The sequence below is a fragment of the Desmodus rotundus genome, chromosome 1, assembly GCF_022682495.2.
Source record: "Desmodus rotundus isolate HL8 chromosome 1, HLdesRot8A.1, whole genome shotgun sequence".
Taxonomy (NCBI): Eukaryota; Metazoa; Chordata; class Mammalia; order Chiroptera; family Phyllostomidae; genus Desmodus; species Desmodus rotundus.
The window spans coordinates 9,310,364-9,333,206 of record NC_071387.1 but is presented as its reverse complement, the minus strand read 5'-3'; the positions used below and the strand labels follow the sequence as shown (position 1 = coordinate 9,333,206).

Genomic DNA, 22,843 nt, shown 5'->3' with positions numbered 1-22,843 from the left:
CAAGCACCACTGCTCAGAGAACCTCAGTGGTTGCTAATACCTCTCTTCACAGGCTTTTGTCTGGATTGCCCATTTGGCATAAGTCTTGTGCTAATTTGTGTGATTGTTCTAGATTGTCAGTTACAAGAAAATCGAACTGGTTCCTGTTTCCAGGAGTCTACACTGGTCCCATGTGTAGAGAAAGAAGAATAAAGACAGCAGGGCTGCTATGTACTGAGCGCTCACCAAACTCCAAGGACTGTGCAAGAGGCTTGAGCTAATTTATCTCACTTAATCCTCAAACAAATCAATGTGTACCTTTCATTTTCTAGATTAAAAAAGGGATTCTGGGAAACTTACAGTGAGGTTAATGGCAATTTCAGCCCAATCCTTCTACTCCAGTGTCTCTTATTGCTATTCTTGCTAAATAAATACTACCTTTTCTTAACCATTATGTTATATTAAAAATATGGAGGACTCCTGGTCAAGATGGCAGCATAGGTAAACACCTCCTTGCACAACTACATCAAAATTGCAACTAAAATATAGAACAACCATCACCCAGAACCATCAGAAATCGAGTTGAATGGGAATCTGACAACTATGGAATTAAAAAAACCACATTCGTCCAGATTGGTAAGAGCAACAGAGATATGGAATGGGCTGGTCTCAAACCCACATGCGGTAGATAAAAATTCAGGAGGGATATCTGGGGAGCAAGGAGTCCCAGCCCCACACTAGCCCCCCAGCCCAGAGTTCCAGTGCCAGGAAGATGAGTCCCCATAACTCCTGGCTACAAAAACCAGTGGGAACTGAGTCAGCAGAAGGAACTTCTGGAGTCTCAAGCAGTTCCTCTTAAAGATCCCACACACAGACCTACTCAGACTCATTCCCTCTGAGCTCCAGCACTGGGGTAACAGCTTGAAAGGCACCAGTGGCACACAGAGAGGAATTGAAGTGTCGGACAGCAAGGCAAGAGCTGGGGACAGCTTTCTTCCAGACAGAAAGGCAGGCAGAGCCCACTGCCCCTTTTCTCAGCCCTCCTCCCCCCTGCCCAACAAAACCAAGATATGGCAGGTGGGTGTCATATCTGAGACTCTATCAACCTGGCTCACACTGTATGCCCTGCCCTAGAGATCCCCTGAGACTCTGTCCCACCCAACTCACTGGCACACCCAAACTGTTAATGGCAACTTCTCCATATAAATGGCTGGTCTTGGCTCATGCTTCACAAATTCCTAAATCCTCTCAAACAAGCAACAGCCAGTCTCAGTTAGCCCCTAGCTCCCCACCCTGCCCCCACCTCTTGATAAGTGGCTCCAGGCCTGTCACTAGCAGTGGCCAGCCCAGATTCACAGCTTAGCTTTGCCTGGGAATCTCCAAGTGCAGCACAAGTAGCAGCCATCTCAGACTGCTTTATAGCTCAGGCAGGGTGGTCCTGGGCAGAATACAGGTAGGGGCTAACCTTGGCTTGCACCACCCAGGAAACCCTAGAGCCTGTGCACCCAGTAGACAAATACAGACCACATCAGAGCACTATGACCCTGCCCCTGCACAGCTGACCCTCCACAGAGGGTAAAGGTTGGTGGCCAGTAGTCACAGCCAGACCTTGCAGCTGACTAGCCTGGGTAAACCCCTCAAATGACCTGCCAACAGCAATCAAGGCTCAACTACAAGCAGAGGGTGTACTCAGCCCACACAAAGGATGCACCTCAAGTACCCAGCTTGGGTGATAGGAAGGCTGTGCCACTGGACCCTACAGGACACCTACTGTATTAGGCCACACTACCAAGACAGGGTGTCATAGCAACTCTGCCTAATACATAGAAACAAACACAGGGAGGCTGCCAAAATGAGGAGATGAAGAAACATGGCCCAAATGAAAGAACAGATCAAAACTCCAGGAAAAGAGCTAAACAAAAGGGAGATAGATAAGCAATCTATCAGTTGCAGAGTTCAAAACACTGGTTATAAGGATGCTCATAAAAAAGATCCAGTCAGAAACAAAGGATACACTAACTGAAATAAAGAACAATTTACAGGGAATCAACAGAAGAGTGGATGAAGCTGAGAATCAAATCAATGATTTGGAACATAAGGAAGCAAAAAAACAACCAATCAGAACAACAAAAAGAGAAAAGAATCCAAAAAAATGAGGATAGTGTACGCAGCCTCTGGGATAACGTCAAGAGGTCCACATCATAGGGGTGCCAGAAGGAGAAGAGAAAGAGCAACAAATTGGAAATATATTTGAAAAAAATAATGAAAGAAAACTTCTCTAATTTGGTGAAGGAAATACAGACCACTTGTATGTCTATACAAGTCCAGGAAGCACAAAGAGTCCCAAACAAGACGAATGCAAAGAAGCTCACTCCAAGACACATCACAATTAAAATGCCAAAGGTTAAAGATAAAGAGAGAATCTTAAAAGCAGCAAGAGAAAAGTGGGGAGTTCAGTCCATAAGACTGTCAGTGATTTCTAAAAAAAAAAAAAAACTTTTGCAGTCTAGAAGGGACTGGCATGAAAAGCAGGGACCTACAGCCAATTGCTCTACCCAGCAAAGATGCCATTTAGAATCGAAGGGCAGATAAGAAAAAACTAAACGAGTTTATCATCACCAAACCATTATTATATGAAATGTTAAAGGTACTTATTTAAGAAAAAGATCATCAAAACTATGAATAATAAAATGGTGATAAATACATACTATCAACAATTCAATGTAAAAAACAAACTAAGCAAACAAGAAGAACAGAGACAAAATCACCATACAGAGAGTGTTTTGATGGGTGCCAGATAGGAGGGGGTATAGGAGAATGGGTGAAGAGTTGAGGGGGTTAAGAAGTACAAATAGGTAGTTATAGAATAGCCAGGGGGATGTAAAGTACAGTATAGGAAACGGAGTAGCCAAAGAACTTCCATGCATGACCCATGGATATGAACAATAGTGTGGGGATGGCCTGATGTAGTGGGGGAGCTGGGTACAGGGGGACAAAGGGGGGAAAATGGGGACAACTGTAATAACATAATCAATAAAATATAATTAAAAAAAAGATTCTAATTAAGTAGAAAAAACTCACTCCTTACAATTCTCCAGTTATGAATAATGATACTGGCTCATAAATGAAAATTGTTTTTCCACTTTTAAGAAAAAAGAAAAAATGGTTATTTGATATTTATAGCTGGAAAATAAAATACCAAGTGGATACTTCATAGCCAGAAGAAAATTATATTTGCCTTACTACCATCAATGAATTAATCGATACTCTTTTTTGTTCTAAACAAGATTTGAGGCAGTTGTTATGAATATGTTCAATACAGCAGTTGAAGTAGGAAAAGAAATAGGGACAAGGTGCCCTGGCTGGGTGGCTCAGTTGATTGGAGCAGCACCCCATACACCAAAAGGTTGAGGGTTTGATCCCCAGTCAAGGTGTATACAGGAGGCAACCAATCGATATTTCTCTCTCTCTCAAATCAATGAACAAAGAAAAAAATGCAAGCTGGGGTGAGGTTAGGGCTGCACTTGCGCGCTGTGAGGTTCTGCACGCCTGCTGGCATGCACACAGATTTGTCTCTGAGCACTCCAGCTGCCAAGCCTAAGAGGGAAACAGAATCATAATGCGATTCATGGTGTCCATAGAGAAAAATAACCATTCAGATGCTTGAATTTTAAAAAAGCAATGGGGAGGGGAAAGAGAAAATTACTATCTCATGATGTATTTATTATATGCTGGTCAGTCAGTCAACAAACATTACTATGTGTCAGGCGCCACAATGGGCTGAGGCTAGACAAGAGTTCTGTTCCTTGCCTATTTGGAGTTTATGGTTAACAACAGACATTAAACAAGCATATTCCTGCATGTGTGTGTAAGCTGGTATTGGGACACTTACAAGGTACTGTGATCCCCTCATTTCATCCTTGCAGCAATCTTGAAAGCCTCCTCTCCATAATTTACAGAGGAATCTTTGGCTCAAAGAGGTGAAGCAACTTGACAAAGGTCACAGCTAGTAAGAGGCAGAAAATACTGCGTGAAAAATAGAAGAGGTGCAAATGCCATGAGTTAATTAAGTTTTCTTTGAGGAAAAGCTGTTTAACTTTTTGCCTGGTTTCCAACCAGCCCTCCCTGATTTATGATCCACAGCAGAGGATGAGGATCCATGAGAGGACAGGGGTGACTCTAGATTGGGAGAGGAGGTAGAGACTGCCTAGTTTCTACCTGCAATTTTGGCAGCCAAACCACAGGGCTCACCACAGTAGAGGAGCTCAGTGTGTGTGGAGCTGGGCACTAGAGATGGTTTGCTAATTTGAGACAGGTGTATACCACTGGAGCTGCTGGGTGAAGGGGGAAGAGGGAGGACAATGCCCTCTGAGTGCGGCCCTGTGGCTCTGTGGAGTAGTAACTCTGGGGGTTGGGAGAGATGCCTTCTAGAGCTCCAAGGCACTAAACTCTACTGAATGAACACTTGAGTTACAAAAATAGTGCCTGGGAGAAAACCTGTAAGGTCAACATCAAAGCCTGGAGCAGTCCGCCCTTCTGTGCCTCCTCGGTCTACCGGAAGGAGACTGGCTTGGAAAACATCAGGAAGGGCTCAGTCACTAAGACCACTGCAGCAGGATAAGTTAATCACAGAGCAAAGGTCAGGAGACGGGGCTCGGATGGCCCTAGAGAGTTCAATGAGAACCATAAGAGCTAGAGCCAGCTGCAAAGGGGAAGTCTCAGGTTGTCAGCCACCAGCAGCTTACTAGAGACTCTTATACAAATGCGGGAATGAATAAGATACAAAAGAAATGAGGAGAGAAAAGAGTTCTACGGAAAAACAATCAAGAGAAAGTTACAAAACAAACAAAAAAATGTAAAAGTTGAAAATGCAACTGGTAATAAAAGAAAAAGATTTTATCTTTTTTGTGTTCCAGGACTAAGATATGTCACATGTCAAGATGCAAAGTACCCAATTTCCTTCTTAGTCTCACCTCGCAGTCTTTCTAGTGTTTAAGGGGAAGACAAACCCACAGTTGAGAGATGACTCTGAGCCCAGCACTGTGCTCACGCTTCATATATTCTCCCTTGTGCCCCAACTCGGAGAGGCAAGGACACATCACAAAATCCCTGACGTGAGGTGTCTTCCTCCAATGCGGCAGCTTCTGTGATGATGGCATTACATGGTCTGCGGATCTTGCTCTGTTGGTGACCTGGAGCATACCTAGAATGTCTGTCGCAGAGACCACTACACTGTGCCTTAAAAGCTTCAGTTTTCTAAGCGTTGGGTTCAAGAGAGGCTGCGGGTCAGGGAGAAGTGAGGAATGTGTCCCAAGAGAAGGAAAACCAGGCCCAGGCTTGGTCATATAAGCAGATATCAGAGCCAGCTTTGTCCCATGGGGGCTAGTTAGAAACTGGGCCAGAGAGGCAGGGTGTTGTCCTGCACCACATCAGGCAATAGGAAGGGGCCTGGGAGGGTGGGATCAGTGGGCAGGCCCAGGAGCTCAAATGTAGCTACTTAGGAGGTGGAGGGCCACTGGGTGGGGTGGGTAGGCTGCAGTCAGGTTGGGCGAGCAACAACCATCTTCCCCAACCAGGGAAGGGTCATTTCCGTGGTAAAGAGACACCCAGCAGGTCTCACTACCACTGTGGGAATATCGCTGCCGAGGCTGGAGGAGAGCTGTCTTCTATACTAGCATCTGCGAAGTCAGGGGCACCTCGGAGGGACCAGGCAAAGGGGTCTGATGCCAACTATCTATGCAGACTACCCGTTTTTATAAAACAGTTGATTTTGCTTTATATACTTTTGGAAGGTTAGAAAATGTACTTTTTAAAAAATAATAAGGATGAATTACCTTACTAACGACAATTAAAGAATGCATTAAAAATCTAATGCATCTGGAACTGGATATTGGTGATGGTTGTACAACCTTGTGAATATACTAAAAAGCACTGCATTGTACACTTTTAAAAGGGTGTTTTTTATGATATATGAATTACATTTCCATCTAAAAAATCAAATGGAGAATTTGAAAAAACAGTTTTCCTATAGAACCCATAATATAGCTAGATACAGATTCCTATAGAATCTATAGTACAGAAAATGCAAGGGGCCCCGTCTCTTCTCTCTCCCATTTTTCCAGCAGGAAGATAGTTTACTCAGAAACTGTCAAAGCTTCCTGCAAAGGCTCGGGGCATTTTCAGTTTCGGGCTCCGCTGAAGGAAACGAAGGTGCATCTTAATGTAGAGCTCAGTGACTGTCGCCATCTAACAACTTCTTCTTAGCTGCCTATTTGATACCAGGCTCTTTATGGAGAACTGTGCTGTTAGCTGTATTCTTGTGGGTGAGGAAACTGAGGCTCAGAGAGATTATGTAACTTACCCAAAGACATATATTCAGTAGGACCAGAGCTGGCATTTGGACCTAGAACTCTTTTTTACTACTCAGCCTTTCTGTCCCAACCTCAGGGTCAAATTCAGCCAAATCTTACTTAGGAATTCACCTAGAAATCTATAGTTTCCTTTTGTCCAACCAACACACAATGGTTATGCACTTCCTAAGCATCAGGCCCATCACACCCCATTTTCCTTCTTCTGTCTGAAACCCAGGTCCTCCTTGTCTCCTGCCTCTCTTGCACGAGCTCCCTGTTGCAAAGGTTCTATCCTTGAACAGTGGGCCTGTCTTGATCCCTTGCTGCTTCTTAGCTTTAAAAAAAATCTCTGTTCTCCCATTCTTGCCTGGACACTTGTGTTCTTTAGTGAAATAATGTTTTCTCAAATCCAGAACCACTATAAGCTCTGACCTTCCTATGCCCAATGCCAGGGAAATAGTAGGCCCTCATAAATAGTTGCTGCAAAATGGAAATGATACACAGTTTTTTGCTTACTTGTTGGAATTCAATATTTAACAGAACCTACGTAGCTCAGAGTTAGGTAAGAGAATGTCAGCCACACCTGTCTACTTAATCTACTTCCATCCATCCTTCCCTGCCTTGATATGGTGAATTTCAACAGGATTTTGGGAGTCATACATAGTCATTAATAACAAAAATAGTGCCTACTATTTATGGAGAACCTGTTTTGTGTCAGTAGTAATTACTATTCAAGTTTGACAAAAGAGAAAGTAGGTTCAGTGACCTAAAAGCTAGTATATGGGGAAGCCAGAACGAAAGCCAGGTTTTCTGGTTTCTACCACATTTCACTGATCTCCATTTCTGCCACCAAGAATATCGATAATACCACTTACTTTAGCATCAATTTATTCCCTTTGCAAAATTTCATGGCATCAATGAAGATAAAGATTAGAATGGAGGCAGCTCTGATCATCCAGATGTCACTTCACACCTGTGTCAAGTGATGCCCCATCACCCATGTGGACTGTGCACCCTGAGATTAAGCACATTTCAGACTTTGCTAAAAACCCCAGATGGAATACATGATGCAGCATGGAGTGATTGGTTCAGAAATCCACACACATTACAGATAAAGAACCTAGAACCAGCATCTCTCACAGAGAATCAAAGTATGCCCATTCTGAGTGAAAGAAGGACTTCCACAGCTACCCAGAAATAAACGTCAGGAAATGCAATGCAAAATCCAAACCTTAATTGTGTACCTCCGATTTAACTTTTCCATTCAACCATGCCCTCAGCAAGCATCAGGAGTTAGCTACTAACTTGGCTCTTGACCTGGCTACTCTTTGAGAGAACACATGAACTTACTTGTCTTGATCTGATATGGAAATATTTTATCACAAAGGTGTGTTAACAAGTGTCCAAAATAACCCAAATATGCAATTCAATTTGGGAACTGACTTGTGGTCCTTATTTAGGATGGCTTCTGAATAAATGAGAAAAAGGAATTTACATGGGAAATACCATATGGCTTCTACTGGGGCCTTTTATTAGCAACATTTAATTAGCACAGTGCTTCGTACATAGTAAGTGCTCTATAAATATCTGCTGAATGAATGAATAATTAATCAATGATAACATAAGTTTACAGTTAGCAAGTGATCAAGAAGCCTACAAGCAGAATTTTTTCATAGAATCTTGGTGATGGGTATAGCTTCTTCTCTCATGCTTCGGAGTATTAGTAAGAAAAGCTTTAATATGAGATGGCATTGGATTGCCAGAGCAGGCTCTACCATTTCTTAGCTGTGTGACAGTGGGTAAGTCCCTAACCTCCCTGAGCATCGATACCCTAATCTACACAATAGAGCGAGTAAATCTGCCTTGCAGTGTGATTTTGAAGATTTGCGGTAATGTTTATAAGGAGCCTGATACACAGTGGACTCAGTAGATGGCGAGCATCATAATGAGAGGGAACGCCAATTCTCATCAGTGAGTCAATCTTTTTGTCCCAGAGATGGGAAGGCTCTGCCGACACTGGCCAAGGTCGGGGCCGCCATCAGCCAAGGTAGGCAACATTCTCATTTTCTCTTTCAAAGTTAAGAGAAAAGCACAGATCTAAAGTAGAAAGGAACCAGCAGCACATGTTTTTAAATATTCATAAGGGCTGGAAATGTCTTACTCCTTTCGTTTTCTCTGCCATCTGCTTTTGTTTCTTTTCTTTTCATTCTTATGCCACAGCTGCAAATGAAAACAACCATACAATAACTCAAGTTAAATAAAAAAAAATCAAAATAAAAACAATCTGAGGGGTAAAAAGAGAAGATGAATTATAAACTTTTTCCCTGAGCTCACAGACTACAGAAGCAAGAATGTTTGATGGGAGTTAAACCCTTCTGGAAACCAAAATCCATGTCTGATGTTTATAATAACCATGATAAGAGCAACCACCACTTACTGTCACTTGATAACAGTATCTCTAATTCCTAAAGCCGCCCTTCAATGTAGGTAAATTAAACCCATTTTACAGGAAAAGAAATTGCAGATCAGAGGGGTAAAATAAATTTTTAATGGTGACACAGCTAATGAGAGATGAAACTGAGATGTGAACCCAGGTCTGTCTGCACCCAAAGCCCAGGCGCTTTCTCCACTATCCTCTTCAAAAATGGGAAGGAACTGAAAAAATTAAGTTGGGAAATATTTAGGGCAGACCATTTGTGCTAAACCGATTTATTCAGATAATTAAAATTCGTGATTATAGCTCTAATTAAAGTTAACTCAGATAATTGGTTGTTGTATTTGTGAAGGTGCAATTAGAGTCTTCCACATAATTGTGGGGTTTTCAGCATCATAGTTTCCATTTATTCACTGCATCCAAGAGCTGCTTTGCTCTTCTGGCCTCTGTTCTACCAAAGGCTGCATTACAGCTCTTAGGGTCTCTGAGCTCAAGGACCATGACCTATGATACCAGGGTCTGAGCTCAGCCTCATTTAACACGTCTTTGTCCCGAAGTCAATGAACACCTCATCTTCAAGTGCAATGTAAAAAGCTCTTACAGCCTACACTTTACTGTTGTCCTGAAAACTCCAAGCAGCATGTACCTGAAGAAAAACTGGCAGCAGTGGTCCTCATGTGTTAATTACACTTGTGAAGTCTATTATGCATAGAAAGGGCACCTGCTGGCAGTGAAAATGACTAGAATCTGCCCTTCCTGTGCAGTGAGTAAATTGAGAGTTCATTTCTACAGGAGATAATAGTCTTCAGATTCCATTTCGTGTATCCCCTGCATGGGGACGTACTTAACATTTAAATCATCTGCAGAGGCACAAACCTCCTTCAAATTTACATGTTTCAGGCTCCTAGCACTTTACTTAAAATGCTAGTTATCCCTGCTGGCTCTTACCACCAAGGATTAAACTCAATGTGGTGAAAGTCACTGAGCACAATAGAATCAAGTTATTAGCATTGACTCAAATTTCACGACATTTGTAGTTTCTGACCAAAGCAGTGGTAGCAGGCTGAACGTGATCAAATCAAGCCTCAATGGAGGATGTTTTTTTTCTCTTGGAGTCTTTTATTTCATCATTCTTGCATCTTACAGTTAATAAAACAGGTACCAATTCCCCACTGGTCTATAATCATCCTTTGGTCAAATGTCAAAAAGTTCTTTCATGGAAACAAGAGACCAGGAGAGAAACGCTGTCACACAAACAGAAATTTCCAAGATGGAACATAATCACAAAACTCACTCAGGCTCAGAAAACTAGAAGCCTTAACTTTGATTTTCTGCAGTGGAAGTTTGGGGTGACAAGGGCGTAGCAGCTTCCTTGACAAGTCTTCCCTTCTAAGTCGGACTTGCCAGGATCACTGCTCTTGGCCAGGCTGGTGACACAGCTCTGGACAGCGCTAGAGTTCGAGAGGGAACTGAAATGAGGACCTCAGATCAGCCGCCACAGGAAAGAGTAAAAACAGCTGATCAATCCTCTAAGCAAGTAAGAAATGAAGACTGGGACCTGGGATGGCAGCTGGAAAAAACACTGATTTCTTTTAAAAGTAAAACTTTTCAATTATACAAACCACACTTTCTTCACTGAAATATCTGGAAATATGAAAAATAAAATAAAAATCATACAGAATTCCTCTCCCTCCAATCACAAATCACTGTTAACGTTTTGGTGTATTTCTTCCTAGATTTCTGCAGGTGAGTGTGTACACACATTGAATTTTTCTGTTATATATACACATACTTTTTGGGTTATTTTTATAAAAACGGAATCATACAGTACATAACACTTACAGGCAAGTCACTAAAACCTCCCAGGCCTTGGCTTACCAGTCTGTGAAATGGGGTCAACGAAACCTGCCTTACAGGGTTTCTGATTACAGGTGCAAAGGAGATGGTCCAGTAACTGGGGCGCAGGGGCCCTCCACCACTGGCAGCTGCTGTGACCACCGATGGTACTGACAGAGCATTTTCCTCTCCACTGTTCTGGGAATGTAAGCTGCTGGTTTTAACCTAGCTAACAATTTAGCAACCAAAACTTTCCAAGTAACAGAAAGCTGAAGTTGTAATATTACCAATCCCTGCACACAGGAACCCCTGGGCGTTCCTACCTAAAGCACAACATCCAGACACACTGGCAAGTCTCTCCCAGCGAGGACCCTCAGGTTTCCCTTAGAGCCCATGTCTGCGTGAGGTTGCAGGTGGTCACGAGTCTCCCTCTGTGTTGTGCCACTGAGATGGGTGTGGTGGCCAAGGGACCTGTGTCTGTGTGAGAGTATGTGCCTGTGAGGGTGTTGTATGTCAGGGGGTGGATGGCAAAAGGACTGGGTACCACTGTGTGAGTCTGTCTTGGGAGACATATGCCCCTGTTTTACCTTTTCTATTTTTCTCACCGTCTCCCCTCTGCCTTCCTTTTTTTGTATTTTGTTCTTTCTTCTCTCCCTCACTCCCCTGGCCTCCTCCCTCTTCTGTGTCTGTCTATGCCCAGCCCATCAATCTTGCATTCAAACAGCAACAACAACACTACTGGAGAGCAAACATGGGCCTTTCCTTTGAGATACACAACGGGGGAAGTAACTGATAGCTGGTTCAGAAGCTCAACAGGAGCAAGCCTGAGCAGAACAACAGCCCCTTAATCTCGTATAAGAGGTGGAAGTAAGGCGTGGATCAAAAGTAGGCACAAAAATAGACAGAAGGATGTTAAGAATAGTATAGGAAATGGAGAGGCCAAAGAACTTATACGCACGACCCATGAACATGAACTAAGGGGGGGATTGCTGTAGGGAATGGGGGTACTGAGTAGAGGACAAAGGAAGGAAAATTGGGACAACTGTAATAGCATAATCGATAAAATATATTTTTTAAGAAAAGAGCCACCTTGATAAGAAAGATACGTAGTAGAGAAATGAGCTGATTCACTTAGTGCTAGGCACTAGAGAGGGTTGCTGATTTTCACTTGAGGGCCTTGTTGTACCCATGGCTTCTTGGGGTGAGGGTGAACCCAACATTCAAATTAGGGCTACTGAGGAATACCTTTAAGCTCCCAGGTCAACCTGACTACCTTGGTGAACCTTTTCAGTGGCAGGTTTGCGAACTTGGTTGGAGAGCCCAGCAAAAAGTATGACTGACCTGAACTCACTCACTTTGAACCAACGCTAAGTGTCCTGAATCATCTGTTCTTAAGCTACAGAACAGCGGCCCCTCAAATGGGTCTCTTTCTTCTGAAGCTGTCAGTTTCCGGCAGGTAGTGACTTTTCCTATATATGTACGGTGCTGAGCTGTCTGGAAACAACGTCTTTAACCACATTACACCGGAGAAAGAAATTGTTCAGAAGGAAAATGGATCCCAATCCGTCTTTCTGGTGATCTACCGAAAACCGAGCGTGACGATGACAGTGCTTCTGCAGAAACACTCTGCGCACCTATCATGAGCCTGCTCTTCTGCATGGTGCCCATTCCTCTGTTACACCATTTCATCTTTATGTAATTATGTACAGAACAACTTCATTTTGCAGATGAGGAAACAAGGTCTTAAGCCAAGTGACTGGTCCAAGGTGGTACTGCTGACTCTTACACCTGTCTGCCTGCCTGCTTGCCTTCCTTCCACTAAACTACAGTTCACTGAACTGAAATTCCCATCAAAAACCTTGAGGGACTTGAAGTCTGGCTTGTGCTCCCAAACCACAGTTGAGAGCAAGTCTCACAGAATGTGCCAGCACATGGCTGAAACTTGAAGATCTTGGAGGTCTCGACTGTTCTTGTCATCCGTTTCCAATTTGTCTTAGGAAAAAAAAAAATCACACAACTACTTGGTACTTTGGTTTCCCCAAACTGAGAAATGGGAAAAGTGTTACCTATTTACTTTAACTCTGAAGAACACCATGACATATATGAAAGATGTTTGGAAACAAAGGGCCATGCTGTCGTGTGGTCTAAAATGTATGTCATGTTTTAAGTTAGTATTTTTCGTGTAGAGTCACCAACTGCACTGCCAGCTACAGCCCTAACATTCCTTGCCAGTTCCCAGAGAAGGAAAGCAGAGGACGGGGGAAGCAGCGGCCTTACCAGCAGTAGTCCAGCAGGTGTGGTGGCAGGACGGGGATGTACACGTGCTGCCAGAACATGGGGTAGAGCATGGCGGCGGACCCGTGGATGCAGGCGGTCAGCTGCCGGGGAAGCAAAGCAGAGGTCAGAACTAACAGTCAAATGAGGAGACACTGTCCTATTGGAGTTCAGCAAAAAAATTAAATACATACCTCTCAGTGTATTTAAAGTAAGTTAACTCAATCACCCTAATTCAAGTTTAGTAAGAGCCTGCTTTTCAAAAAAAATCTATTTTTTTTCCTGATTATGAAGCTAATGCACAATGACAGTAGAAAATTTAGAAAATGGAAAAAGGGATAAAAGAAAACAAATTCTTCACCATCTGAAAATAATTTAATATTTTGGGTATTACATACATATGTACTTGTATTTCCTTTTCTCATAAAATCAGGATTATTATAACTACAGTGTTCATTTGCTCTTTTTTTTTTTTCCCCAAGTATGCTCTTTTTTCTTTAGGTTAACATTATTTGCTGGCATTTCCCCACATCTTTAAATATTCTGAGAAAATGTATCTTTTAATGCCACTCAATAAATTTCCCATACTATATTTAACCACTCTTCTATCATTAAGTTATATAATGAGATCAGGTCAGTAATTTTTATAGCTGGATCCTAGATGTAGAATTCAGAGACAAAGGTTATAAATATTTTAAGGCACTTAATAACTATAATAATATAAACATAACAAATGCATTCATACAGTAATCAGAGGAAGGGCAGAGGAGGGTCTTTACACCAGCCCAGCCACATACTTCAATGTCCCCTTGCACCTCACCAGCACTAAGAATTGTAGTCCATAGCTTTAAAATTGTATCTATCTTGATTTTTTTTTAATTCCTCTTATCATGACTGAGGCTGAACATATTGTCATATGTTTCTGGACTATATTTCTTAAGTAAACGGTCTGCTCCTAGTCGTAGGCCACTTTTTCTAATGACTGTTAGCATTTTTAAAAATTGATTTATAAGCAAAGAGTAGACATGCAAAGGACACTAATCCAGTGCAATGTTTTTTTAAAAAAAACTTTATCCTTACTTTTTTTAATTTTTGAGGTGAAGAGAAGGTTTAAATAATGACATAGACAAATATTTTCCTTCATGATAGGGTCCACTGCTTTTATACTAAGAAGGTCCCCCAAATCTTTCCCCAGCATTTAGCTTTAATCCATCTGGAATGAATTTACATTGAAGGACTGAGGTGAGAATTTATTTTTTCTATATAGTTAATCAATTGCCCCAGCACTCTTAACTGACTAATCCTTCCTCTCCCTGTTCTTTGGACATGCCCCTATTTCATGCTCCTTTTTTCCTTAAGAGCTAGACACATCATACAATCAATATTTGATGCAATTAAAATTTTAGGAAACAAAGATATAATGGAATAAAATTGCGACAAAATTCAATATAGTGAAAAAAGGAAAAAACCAACACCTTGGGAGATTGGCTATGAAGTGACAAAAGCCAACAACACATGTTTCTTTCTGTCTTGTTTCTTTGGTTTCTGGGAAGCCTGTTCCCAGGAGGACTTTGCTTCTTTTGGAAGCTGTTAACTGGCCTTTGCTGACAGAAGGACATTTACGTGGCGAAAGAGTGACGTGCCAAGGCCCAGTTAAAAGAATCCCAGAGGTTAGTGTAACATGAACAGCTTTAAATTGGACATGCTGCTGATGTATCACAGTTGTGAAAGCTGTGTATTAAATCCAGGGCCACTACTCCCCTGACCCCTTTTCCCTCCAGACCCTGTTCTTTAAATCAGGTACATGTCACGAACAGGAGCTGATCCAGCAAACTCTCTAGAGCTGTTCCCAGCAACACCACCAAGGCTTGTAGGTTTAATCCACCACTCTCAACCCGTTTTAAAATGTTTCCTTATAAAGGAGGCTATCTGTCATACTATGCATGACTAATCTCTTCAGGCATAGAAGAGATGAGAAATCTTTGCTGGTGTTGAATGAATGGAAAATGAATCAACTCCACCCTGAAGTCTGGCTGTGGGGTGAGACTGGCCTTGAGCCCCAGCTCTTTCTGCCCATCCTTTAGCTGCCAAAGTACTCTTATTAAGTACAGGTCCAGTCATGGAACATCCTACTCGGAAGTCTTTGGGGCACATCTGGAACAGGCATGTCTCCACCAATTCCCAGTCTACCTGGAGAGGAGCATCTGCAGCCACAGTCTCTACTGCCTGCTCCAAGTTCATTCTTAGAATAAAGTACTTGCAGACTTAGAAGAAGGTATGTACTCCTCTCTCTCCTTCTCTCTTTCTACCTGTTCCCTAAACTGGCCCGGATCTGTGCCCATAGCAAACTTCTCCTGCCTCAGGTCTCTGTGCAAGTGCTACTTTCTTGCATGGCTCACCTTGGCATACACCCCATTACTAATGGGGCTACAATTGTCTGCATATTTGTCCTCTCCTTGTAAAGTCCAGAAAGACCTGTCTCCCTTTTCTTCTTCATGTTCTCAGTGTACAGCATACACAGACACACACACACATACATGCTAATGCAATGTTTCTTGAATAAATAAAAAACAATTCTACTTAGAATATATTCACAATATAAAGACAGATAGTGGCTTGGCTTTGAACATTATTGGACCAATATTTTCATGAGTCTCACAGAGTGGGGTATATGATTCAAATTCCAAATAATAACGGCAAGCTAAGACACAAAATATGTCACTTCTTGGAAAACTAAGTCAATAAATTCATTCATCCATTCATTCAATAATATGCCTACTCTAGAACTCTAAAACACAACAAATAAATAAAAGCACTTTAGAATCTGTAAGGTGCCATACAAATGTAAGGTATCATCACATGAATTCATTTGTGATTCTCTTTGAAGAAGTCATTCAACAGTATGTTCCTGGCTGAGACAAAACTTGATTACTTGCCTCTTTTAAGCTCAAATTGGTTTGAGTCTAAATCCTATTTCAAGTGATAAAGTGGCATAGATCTTATCTCCAATGTTCTTCTCATGTCTCCTTAACCTCAAAAAGACCCTACAGAGCTGAATGCCAAGATTTTAAAATTTCTTATCGCTCATAAAAAATAAATGTTTAAGGTATTTGGTAACCACTTCATTGGGGGTTTTCTAAGGGCCAAGTCTCTGCAACTGGAGTAAAATACATTTACCCACTTGATTAAGAAAACAAACAAAAAGGGAATTGTTCGGCTTCTTTTACCAAATACTAAACGGCACAAACAATGTGCATTGTTACTTAGGAACAGTGGCTAAGTTGACCACAAGAAAAATGTTCTGATATATCCTATGCTGAATCAGGAATACCATATTATGTCCTGTAAATTATCACAAGCTACTTATTTGAAAAATAACTCTAAAACCAGCCCTATTTTTAAAAATAAGGATCCTATAGGCCTATGCTCATTTCTTAGAGAATACAAAATTTAAAAGTAATGAAAATATACATTTGGATTGTAGTAAACAAAAATGCATTGTGAATATTTAATTGAAGTGTAAGTCGAGGAAAATGATCCTATCAAAATCTCACTCAGTGGGAGAATAGAAAGATAGTATGTGTAAAATTTGCCCAAAGTCATTAGTCACAATGAATATTCATCAGAAGCCAATTATCAATCCCATTTAATGACACCCCAAAAGATTTTGCCCTGAAGCAGCTGAATAGTCTAAGACTCCAGACAAAACTAGACAAATTATACAGCCAACAGCCAGTCTAGCCAGGACACAGATTGTAAAGTAAACCACTGGTGGGTTTTTGGACGCTCTTTTAGCAAATTCTGTCCTCAATTAGAGATGCACAAGGTCACTTCTATCTTGGAGCTTTCTATATGGCTTCATTAGTTTTCTTTGAGGCAAAGGGAGAGAAAGGGAGAAGGGAGTGGGGATAGGACATGAATGAGGAGTGATCAATGATAGAGGTGAAAAAAATCACAAAGACATTTTTGTTTTATTTGAAGGCATTTCTCAGAGATAATACCCAGATTGTCACAGTCATAGATCCCAGAGGTAGCTCTGAAATTTAACATGGAATAAAAGTAAGAATCCCACCCTTAAAAAAAAAAAGAATCCCAACAGTGTATGTGCCAGCCACCACGTTGGGGGTTTAGAATCTTGCGAAGTGCTATTTTCAAGATGTGTGTGTGTTTGTATGTGTGTTTACATACACACACCCTCATCATCACATTTCACAGATAAGGAAACAATCTCAGGGGTGAAATAACTTGCCCAAGGCCACATAGCCAGTGACAGAACTGGGGACTCACATCCAGGTCTGTCAGACTACAATGGCCACTGTGTTTCCAGAATGCATAAATTAACTTAGAAAATGTTTTGAGTGCCTACCCTGTGCCCATACACTGTGCTGAGGATTTTGAACTAGATGAGATACTGTCCCTATTAGCACGGCCAAATTATGTAGAAATGCATTTGCCTTGGTGTTAGATGAACAAAATATCTAGGGTGAAATACCAATTAAACCGAAAATAATCAGTTTTAAAACAAACACAGATCTGACAATTTCCTGGGGATTAGTTACATTTAACTAAGGTGTTGTGGTGCCTTTAATCCACAGGAAATTCTAGACTGTGAAGTTATGATTGTCGAAATGAAAGGTTGACATCCCAATCTAGCACACCTATTTGAAAGCCTGGGTTTCTGTCATGTTCCCTTTTACATACTTGCATAGAGTTTCCACTAATTCTCTTTTTTGATCTGAGCAAGCCACTTCCTCTCCTGGGTCTCAATTTCCCCTCTATGGAAAACAAGAGGCTGGCCTACATGATCCCTCTGCCCCCTTCCAGCCTTGACAACTTAGGACCTAGAGGAATTGCTGTCCTTTGATGTGAAATATGCACCTCCTCTGCCCCAGCTCCCCATCTGACTACATATAAGAAAAACAGGGTTTGTCTGAAAGCTGGTCTTGCTTTCTCATCTCTGCAGCTATAGGGCCCCCTGGACAGAATTTACATGCTACCTCGGCACCACCATCTCTCAGCCCCCCATCTCCATTACCTGGATGCAGAGGGCACAGCCTTCCCCTGAGCTTGGCTCCTGACCCTCTGAGAGCTCAGAGGCAGATGATCGTAGGAGACCAGGGGTATGAGAGTAAAGACAGGAGCTCCTCAAGGACAGAGCACACATTCGATTCCTCTCCTTATCTCTTACTATGTTTGATACAGAACAGGTGCTGAGTAAATGTTTGGGGAATGCTAGAATTCCTCCAGCTTAACATCATGAGGAATGGTAAGCAAGATTACCAGACACTTAACAAATTGCAATTGCTTAATAGATCACAACTAAAAGCTAAATTTCTAAAAGGTATTTAGATTCCATCTGTGGCCACAGTCATTCACATCCTAGAACTCAGGATGTTGAAACAGCAAACTGACATCTGCTTTAGCATTGAGTTAAAGAAATTGGGATTTCTCCTCTGAATCCAAGTATCAGGAAACTGATAAAACAAACAACAAAGAGTAACAGATTACTATCTTTAAAGATGGGTCATTTTTAAGTCCATTCACTTCAACCAAGAATCAACCTAAGTACAATAGTAGTAGAAAATGTCTTGTAGAAGTTAGCTTTCTCAACTTGAGAACTAGATACTTTTATTTAATTATAAACCATCTTTATAGTCATCAGGAAATAAATGATGCCATGATTAAGTAGTGTTGTGGGTTTTTTGTTTGACTTTGATTTTTAATTATTCTCAAATGTAAAACCCACTAGATGATCAGCAATGGGTTTTAAGTAAAATCTGTAGGGACTCTGGAAGTTAACCTATTGAACCCTTCTAAGGGTATGAGAAAACCTTTAATTATAAATGGTTCGACTACATTCACATTGTGTTTACTACATTTAGTGAGGGTAAAGCTTGTTTTTAAGAAACTAAGATGCTTTAGTAAAGAGGCAACTTAGCCTCAGAGTGAAGGAACTTCAGCTAGTCTAGACAGAAGCTGAACATGTGAGTAGAAAGAAGGAAAAAAGCAAAGAATCTCCTGCTTTTCTTAGAAGTTGAGATGTAATGCTTCATTTTTATTTTTGGTTGTGGTAGACAGGAAGTCCTTCTTCAAGTTGTGTGTGTGTGTGTGTGTGTGTGTGTGTGTGTGTGCTTTAAGTTGAGTGTAACTCATCTTATATCTTGCTTCTCCACTAATCTCTGGAGATAACTTAGGAAAAAAAAATCACCCCAAAAAACCAACATACCAACATGGGGTCCAGTCGAACGCCTTCCACTAACAGCAAGATCATCCAGTCAAGAGGAAGCTTTCTCAGGCAATCACCTGCCTACTCAATCACTTCTCCGCCCCCTACCCCAACTAGCTAGAATAATTAGAGTAAGTTATTAACCAGGAAAAGAAGCTTTCATGCCGAGATTTGACACTTCAAAACATCAAAGCAACTGAAACTGCCAGAGAAAAGCCTTAGCTACCAAAGAAGAGGCAGAGACAATAGTATGGGAAACTACAGTGTCAATAACATGAATGAGGAGAGTGCAGACTTTTTTTTTTTCAAATTGATTTGAGAGAGAGTGAGGGGGCGGGGGAGGAGGCGGGGGAGAGAAAGGGATAAAGAGGGAAAGAGAGTGAGAGAAAGACATAGGTTTGTTGTCCCACTTATTGATGCATTCATCAATTGATTCTTGTATGTGCCCTGATCAAGAAATCGTATCTGCAATCCTGGCTTATTGGGACGACGCTGTAACTGACTGAGCTAACTGGCCAGGGCCAGACTTTTCTTTAATATGAGGAAAAAAACAGAAACTGGGGTCATTTAAATGCAGGGGCAGCCAGGTTCCACCCCTCCTACATCCTGTGCCAAGGCAGACATTACAAACAGACTGTGGTATCAGGACGTGGCCTGAGGGTCCCTCTGAACATGCAACCATTGTCAGTGGACCCAAGTGGGCACTCAACAAGAAGTGTACTTGCCACCTCAAGTCTAGTATAAGTGGATATTTACATATTTTTGAAAATACTCTAAGATCATGACTTATGCTTGGCTAATTTACACTACTGCTTTAATGAATAGCATTGTTTAAAATAACAAAGCAGAACTGAACACGGGATCATGTATACGTGTCAGGTGCTTGTCAAGTATCCATACACACAGACGAAACTAAGGAGCCTTCAGGTGGTAGGAGTTATTAGATTTGAAGGCACAGGAAGCGGGGGAAGGATCTCCCCTGTAGAGCTTTCTCAGGCAAACCCAACCTTAGAGAGCGACAGTGAACTTAGAAAGATTAAAGCTATAGTACAGCCTCCACCATGACCACTTAACTCAGCATTTACTATCTGCCAAGCACTGTTCTCTTTTTTGTAGATTTTGCTCTTTTTTTCTCTTTCTCTCTTTTTTTATTGTTGTTCAAGTACAGTTACCTCCATCCCCCCCACCACTTCCCCCCACCACAGCTATCCCCACCTTCCACCCTTGATCCTACCCCCCTTTGACTTTGTCCATGTGTCCTTCATATACGTTCCTTGACAACCCTTCCCCCTTTGACCCCATTGTCCCCTCCCACCTCCCCTCTGGTTACTGTCAGTTTGTTCTTAATTTCAATGTTTCTGGTTATATTCTGCTTGTGCCAAGCACTGTTCTAAGTGCTTTACATAGAGTTAACTCATTTACTCTTCCTAATTCGATAAGGTAGGTAGCATTATTGTTCTTATTTTACAGATGAGGAAACTGAGGTTCCTAGATATTACATACCTCATGCAGGGTCACAGAACTAGTGGCAGAGCTAGGATATGAACCTAGGGAGTCCAGTTCCAGAATCTGCTCTTAGTTCACAGGAGCCTGCCTCTGGGCTATGACCTGTATTGATGTGACAATCACTGAGTATCCACTATATGTACATGCCATGCCCTCAAGCAATTTAAAATAAGCAGAGAAAGATCAAAATGCAAACAATCAACTTCAACACAAAAGCATTATGAAAGAGGTGTTATAAGAGAAGTTCAAGTGTATTTGAATATGAAGAAGGAATCATTAATTCTGCCTGGGGCAAGAATTAGGATTGCTTCTGATTAGATAGACAGACAGACAGAGAAAGAGATAGAGACAGAGATACACACACACACAGGCACATTAGACCAGAGCCTGGAAGGATGAAAATCAGAAGCTGTTAGTCCTCCTCCCTGGGAGGCCAGTCAGGTTGTAATGGTAGGTCAAGAGAACAAATCAGCTTCTTAAGGCCATTCTAAGACTATGCAGTGATGGCTCTGGAGACCTGAGCAAGAAACGAAGATTTAGTCAATGACTATGTGACTAATGAGAAGTGGGTGGATATGAAAAGCCTCATTTGAGTTGCCATGACTATTCTCTGTTGCTTGGATTCATTCACCATCCACTAACACCAGTTATACTAATTACATCTTCAGAACTCTTCTGGCTCTCTATTGTCCTCTTTGCTTCTGAAAGTCAAATAGGGGTTTATTGCCCCTCAAAGGGAAGATTCAGAGTCAGCATTTACTGAATGATAGGTATGTGCCCAGGAATGGGCTATACGTTATCATATCTATGACCATTGAATCCTTTTAACAACCCAGAGATGGGTTTTAATACTATTCCAATTTTTACTGAAAAGGGCAGAGAGATTCAGAGGTCAGGTAAGTAGCCCAAGGCCACGTGGCTAGGAACAACACAGGGGAGGATGAAGTACAAAGGTAGGAACTGAACAACACCATCCTGACTTGAAGGCTGGTGCTCTCTCCTACAGCCTTGCTGTCCTTCATCTTGGGAAAAGATAACACCTGCAGGGCTGTCTGGATCATTGAGCTCATAGACTACATAGCTATCAAGCTAGCAGACAAGAATAAATGCAAAATTTCATACGATCTGAACCGACCCATGACTGCATGGTCTAACCTCATATCACGCTACCTTGGCTCACCAAAGTGACCAACCTTTCAAAGCCTGATTCCTGCACACTTAGCACATAGTACATGCTCAAATTTCTTTAATGAAACCCACAGAGATGCCGGCCATTTAGGGCTTTTCAAGTATATTAAGATGTCAATGACTTGAACATTACCTATTACCCATTAGTGTTGTTTTGGTAGAGATTTGATTAATAACAGTCACATAAAAATAAGCTATGAGTTTTATGATCAAGGAATATGTAATTTATTTCACAAATTGACTACACTACTAAATAATAAATAAGATACTCTGCCATCTTTTTAATGCAATGGGTAAAAAGAAACATCACCTCTCTAGTCCTTATACCCATGTACCCAGAGTTACAATGGTGGACTATATCAGCATCCAAAATTCCTAAAGAGCTTAAATAGATATTTAGCTGTGTCCTGTTCTACAGTAGGCAATACCAAAATCAAAGCTCTCCCATCGAAAAATATGGAACCTAAGAATTTTTTAATGTTGGTCTGTATTCATGTCTCCTAAACAAACTTAACCAGGCTCCCTTATGTCATCTCAAAATGAGAATTAATCTAATGATAAAAACTAAAAATAATGAAAGAATAAACATTGTTTTTGCCTTAGAGAACTGTCTAATCACTGCTTTTGAATCTGGCTATGCATCAATCATTTGGGGAACCTTAAAAAATAGACATCCTGTGGTTCTATGTTAGCCTTTTGATCCAGAATATCCAAATACTTGAATTTTTAACAAGTTTTCTGCGTGATGCTAACACACTTAGCCCATGGATTAACATTGGAGAATCACTAGCAATCTAAATCCTGTGTCTAGTCCGAAAAGCTCAGTGCTTGTTGAAGCAATGAGGAAACTAGGCAGGAGAGGAAGGTAAGGACTAACAGGGCGACCATGGCTGGTGGAAGTCACAGCCAATTTTAAAACATCACCAATTAAATTGTTTATATTATATATATATGACAGTCTTCAGAACATCTCAAGGTTCTTCATTCTAGTTATAGTGCAACACGAACAAAGACAAAACCAATTCACCCATAATTAAATGATGAACATAG

General features: G+C 41.4%; 1 protein-coding gene across 5 annotated transcripts in view; it reads right to left on the bottom strand.

Annotated features, from left to right (window-relative positions):
- Positions 1-22,843, bottom strand: part of DENND1A (DENN domain containing 1A) — a 492,157-nt gene that overhangs the window by 211,365 nt on the left and 257,949 nt on the right. For all 5 annotated transcript variants that reach the window (XM_053920814.2, XM_053920818.2, XM_053920816.2 and 2 more), the window contains one exon: positions 12,877-12,977. In XM_053920814.2, the coding sequence (XP_053776789.1) occupies positions 12,877-12,977 (101 nt within the window). The remainder of the gene's footprint in view (positions 1-12,876; positions 12,978-22,843) is intronic.